General features: G+C 37.1%; 1 protein-coding gene across 1 annotated transcript in view; it reads right to left on the reverse strand.

The window, feature by feature from the left end:
• Nucleotides 1-223: 223 nt before the first annotated feature.
• LOC106531110 (Na(+)/H(+) exchange regulatory cofactor NHE-RF2) overlaps nucleotides 224-5,570 on the reverse strand; it is a gene marked incomplete at its 5' end in the record, with an annotated part of 9,481 nt that continues 4,134 nt past the window's right edge. The window contains 3 exon segments of the mRNA XM_014026877.1: nucleotides 224-1,465; nucleotides 3,853-4,073; nucleotides 4,152-4,305. Coding sequence (XP_013882331.1) covers nucleotides 1,298-1,465; nucleotides 3,853-4,073; nucleotides 4,152-4,305 — 543 coding nt within the window.

A 5,570-nucleotide genomic window follows, 5' to 3' on the forward strand; every position in this document is an offset into this window, starting at 1 on the left:
ACAATTATGTTCATTTTTGGAATGCATTAGCCATAGCTACAATTTACTGAATATATTAATTTATTTCACATTATTCTAAGATTTAAATCAATGAATGTTGGTCATCTGTTTTTAAATACACCCCACCCTCCAATATAAATCACTCTGAAACATAGAAGAGCAGTGAAATTACGTCATTGTTTATTTTACAACTTTTTTTCTGTATTTACATTTAAAGTGACATAGTATCTAATTTGAAAATAAAAAGTAAATACACAGATGATTATTTTTTCATAATAAACTACAGTTTATAACAGAAAAGTTGTCTTTACAATTAAAGGAAATAAAAACAAATAAAGTCAGTCATTATTGTCTTATTGGTCCACAGCTTCTCTCGTTAAATAAAACAAACTTAATGTCTCATAAACACTAAACGGAGCACTGCTGCAGACATGAACATTTAACTGTAGTTTAAGACAAAAATGAATCAAATTAACTTATCTTAAATGAATGCATATCACCTGCTACCTTGTGTGACGTTTTTTTTAACAATCTCTGCGCTGAGTATTTATTGTAAAAGACTCGCAGCTACCACATCAAATTTTACTATAATGCCTGTAAAACTGACTGAGTTGTAGATATTTGTGTTTACTGAGGTTGGTTAGCTGTCACAGGCGTCTTGAATTATGTTGGTTCCAAACATTATTAAGGTGTGATTGCTTTGAGTATTACAAAAAGACATTTCTACCGGTTTGAGATATTTTGCTGACACAGACACACGCAGGCAATTGCATTACCTGCTGCCTTTCATAGGGGCAGGTGAAAACTCTCCACCTGTTTGACCTTTCTGCCTTTACCGAACATTATATCAGACTTGCACATTATTAACAACAGAAAGACAGCAGCCTTTGACTTAAAGAGTTTGAAATACAGCAGGTATTTATTCCAGTTCCACAACTGCATTTTGGTGAGGATGACACTCATTCCTCTTCTTTGGATGATCCTTTTCGTGATGTCAAGAACACAGAAATAACCACCTTTCCTGCAGGATCTTCATGCACTGAAATAGCTTTTCTGTCCAGAGTCACAGATCCAGGACGATGTGCAGCTTTTTGTTTTCATGAAACAGAAAACAATGAGGGAAAGTATATCCTGATGGTTGTTATTTGAAGTCTTGTTTTATGAAATGTATGACCTCCACACAAAACATGTCCTCATCCCAGTCTTAAGTATAACCAGTGAAGCGATGCAGCTGTTGGTTCTAGTTAGAAAAATTGCATTCCTCTGCCTTTTCTCCTTTCCGCCCCATTTTCTTGGATCAGAAGTTGCTGAAGACCTCTTGTTTCCTGCACCAGTCCATAGGAGGCGCTCTCTTCTTGTTACGGTTGGAGGTGATCTTCTGTTTGGCCTCAGCAGCAGTGGGACTCAGGCGCAGGCCACTTTCTATGAAAGGGTCTGAAATACGTCGGTCGTCATCATCAGGAATCTACAATACAAACAGATGTGATTATTATTAGCTCTTCTTAATGTTCTCTTGTTGGTTTTTATATGTTGTTTTGCCAACGCACTACCTCTGCATACTTTGTGCTATTTCAGCTCAGGAGATGGGTTGGGATATACTTTTATAAAATATTTACAAATATTTTCCATAGAAATACATTAAGAAAATCCAGTGGTGGGCAGCACTAATCTAAAAATTAGTTCCACTAACCCTAAAGCACTAACTCATATATTTAGATCCCCTAATTCTAAAGCACTAACGCACTGAAAAATTTAGCAAAAGCTAATTCTAAAGCACTAACGCACTGAAAAATTTAGCAAAAGCTAATTCTAAAGCACTAACGCACTGAAAAATCTGGCAAAAGCTAATTCTAAAGCACTAAAATAACCCAGTCAACCCAAGAACATTCTTCAACAGACAACATGAGTCACATGTTGTCATATTGCTCTGTTAAGACTTATCATTGACATTCCTCAGCTGTATTTGAGTTCATATATTGTCATATTGTCATCTAGTGCACAGCAAAAACAGGAGTGTTAAAATTTCAGTGTTAAACTTTTGGGTGTTGATTTAACACCCCCTAGTGTTATTTTAACACTTTCTGAGAACACTCACACCCAGTGTTGGTGTTAATTCACAGTGTTAATTTCCTCAGTGTTGTCTCAACACTGGACAGTGTTAATTAAGCTCCGCCCACAGTTAAGTCTTGTATAACACTAAACAGTGTTGTTAAATGACACCATGCAGTGTTGAAAGCAGTATTCTGAAAAGCCCCACCCTCTTCCACCTCATGTCAGACAGACCAGCATTTACCCAGCATTCCTTGCTGAGAAATCTTGCAGAAATGATGTTTTTGCATGTTTATGACCATTAAAGACGTTCATGAGAGTTAAAATGAGTTGTTATGGTTTGTTTTCTTGTTCAGTTTGATCAAGTTGTTCAACCTTGAGTTCGTGTTATTGGCCAAAAATTGACACCATGAGTGAGAGGTATGTCTTGGTGTGTGAGGAGTGACTCAATTATACTTTTCTACTAATCACTGAGTACTATAAATGCAACAGTACAGAGAGTTTGATATTTACTCTTGAGTGTTAAATTTACACTCTCACTTTCATGGTGTATTGACACCTTGAGGTGTCTGTGAACATTTCAAACACCACAATTTCCTTATTGTTGAAAATTTAACACTGGCTGGTGTTACTGTTAATGCTATATTTTAACACTAACACTATTTTTATGTTAATGTGACACCAAGAATTGTTGAATATTAAACACTGGTTGGTGTTAAATTAACAAAAAAATGAGTGCTAAAATTTAACACTTTCACAAATGTTATTTTAACATCAGCAAGTGTGGACACATATAGACACTTTGTTGGTGTTAAAATTAACACTGGAATTTTTGCTGTGTGGATAAGTGACACACAAATGAACAAAATGAGTGAGAGCTTTCACCTTCAGCTGTTAAAATAATGTTGATCAATAACATTTAAAGATCTGAGTTAGTGATTCTAAATTTAGCAAGTGCTAATCCACTAATAAATTCTAAAATTAGCAAAAGCCCTAAAGCACTAATCAGGAAATTAGTTCCCCTATTAGTGCTTTAGGGAACTGTGCCCACCACCGAGAAAATCCTTTAAAAACCCTTTCTTTCAAATCTGCATTAGCATAAATAATCTATAGCTTTCTTGTGCTACTTTTGGATTTATATTAACCTTTAGGTAAATTTAGCTTTTAGCTTCTGTTCTGCTACTTTGAGCTTTTGGGTTTCTTTTAACAACACTACGTTAACCCTGCAACTTTTAGAAATCAGCTAGCCTTTTGCTACTTTTCACTAACCGTTTGAAACCTTTAGCTTTTAGTTGGCCATGTATTACTTTTAGCTTTTAGGTAGACTTTTGCTACTTTTAGCTCACAGTTAATATTTTGTTACTTTTGTGCTTTTGCCACATTTACCAGTTCTACAATTTGCAGAAATGAACTAGCGAACGATCTGAATCTTTTGAATGACTCTTTACAACGAACGATAGGAGCCGGATTGCGGGCAGTAACGAGCCATTTGCAGTTTTATTTCTTTTATTCCTCATAAAATCTTTATTTTTCATACTTAAATTCCTTCCCATTTGCTTTTTCACGGAAAATGTGCAGAGTTGTGAAGTACAGAAGCTCACGGTGACGGGGGGGGGGGGGGGGGTCCGCTTGACAAACACATGGTTCAACCCACATGATGTGATGACGTATTTTCCTACGTGATGACGTAATACGTTCAAAATCAAAAGGCTCTTTTGAACGGCTCTATGAACCAAACGGCTCCCCAAGATCCGGACCCTTCAAAGAGCCATTTATCCCATCTCTAGAATTCTTGTTCCTCACCTGGAAGCTCATATCTGAGCTGCTGATCTCTGATTGGGTGGTGGAGCTTCTAGAGGAGTGGGACGCTGTGCTTCCATTGGCCCTGGATTTTGGAGACAGGTTTGTAATGGTAGCGTCTGTCACAGAGACGTTTATGATTGGTGTGTCTGAAGCAGGAAGCCCAATGGTTGGGGACGGGGTTGGCCGGGGGTTTTCTGCAGGTCTTACATCCACATAGACCTCTGTGAGAAGAGAAACAGTCAGGCCTCGCATCTGGAGCATGTAGAGATTTGTGTGTCAGAGAAGGCGTGCCATCTGACCTTTGATATGTGTGCTGGTTGGTGTAATTCCCAGTCTGTGGAAGAGTTCGTGTGTCTCTTGGTCCACCACTAGGAGTCGGACCTCTTCCCTTTCTGATTTGATGAGCGCCACCACCTCTGAGTGCCTCAGACCTCTTGTGTTCACTCCATTTACCTGCATGGAGTAAAGAGCAACAAAAATAATGAAGGGGAATACTGTGAGAGGCAGGAAGAGTTGTTGCACCATCCTATAATGAAAGAAATACAGATATCATTTGTGATTTGAGAGGAAACTGCTTTGCATGAATTCCCTTCCTGCACCTATCAAGGAGATCAGAACTGAAACAAACTTGTCTAAAGGTGAGACACACAAGCAGAGGCGTGTTTGCTGTAAACCATTATTCAGCATGATTTCTTCCAACCTGATTCTCTTTTACACAACAAACTGGTGCATTTCTCATCAAACCTTCATACAAAGTGCACTCCTGACTCATAATAATAAAAGTGTTCTTTTCTTTTCTTTTTTTGGTCACATCAGTAAAAAAAAAAACCCTGAATACTAGTTTCTTAATTTCTTCATCATCAGTGAGTTTTTTTCTTTATATATACATAAAGATGAAAGGAGAAAAGGGGAAATGTAATAGGAAAGATTGAAAGAGAGATTAGAAAATATATTAAATATACACCAAAAAACACAAGGCAACACATCCGAGATCTGTCTGCTCACCTAAAAATAAATGGATCTAAGAAAACATACCAACAAAATACATATCCATATAACAATAAAATTATTATTTTTTTCTGTAAGGCATGTATACATTTATATGTACGCATACATACACATATAGATATACATACATACATACATACATACTAGGGGTGCAACAATGCATGTACCCGTATCGAACCGTTCAATACAGAGCTTTAGGTTCAATACACACTTGTACTGAACAATACAAATTTTTAAAATTTATTTTAGCAACTTGTCTTCTGAAGATGCTCTGTGTTGAAGGWTCAGTGGATCTGTGTTCGACTACTCCACCTAGGCTGCATTTTCAAGCGCAGATCCACTGAGAAACTTGCTGTTTCAGCAACATTTAAGTTTAAATTTAATTAAATACAGTACTTTTGAGGTTAAACAAATGTTCATAAATAATTTCAATAAATTACAAGTTAAAAAGAGCATGGAAATTTTGGTTATTTGTATCAAAAAAATATCGAACCGTAAGGCTAAAGTATCGAACCAAACCGTGAATTTTCTGTGTCGTGGCACCCTTAATATTTACATACTGTATATACACACAATCAGTGACTAGTCAGAACCCCCTGGATCTGAACACCAGAAAGTCTTGTTCTATTTCATCCCTACTGACCGCCAGAGGGCGGTGCTAAAAGCACTGAATGTTCCCTTTGCACCTGCGCCGTTCGAGCTGTAAAACC

This window comes from Austrofundulus limnaeus, unplaced genomic scaffold (genome assembly GCF_001266775.1).
Source record: "Austrofundulus limnaeus strain Quisiro unplaced genomic scaffold, Austrofundulus_limnaeus-1.0 Scaffold597, whole genome shotgun sequence".
NCBI lineage: Eukaryota > Metazoa > Chordata > Actinopteri > Cyprinodontiformes > Rivulidae > Austrofundulus > Austrofundulus limnaeus.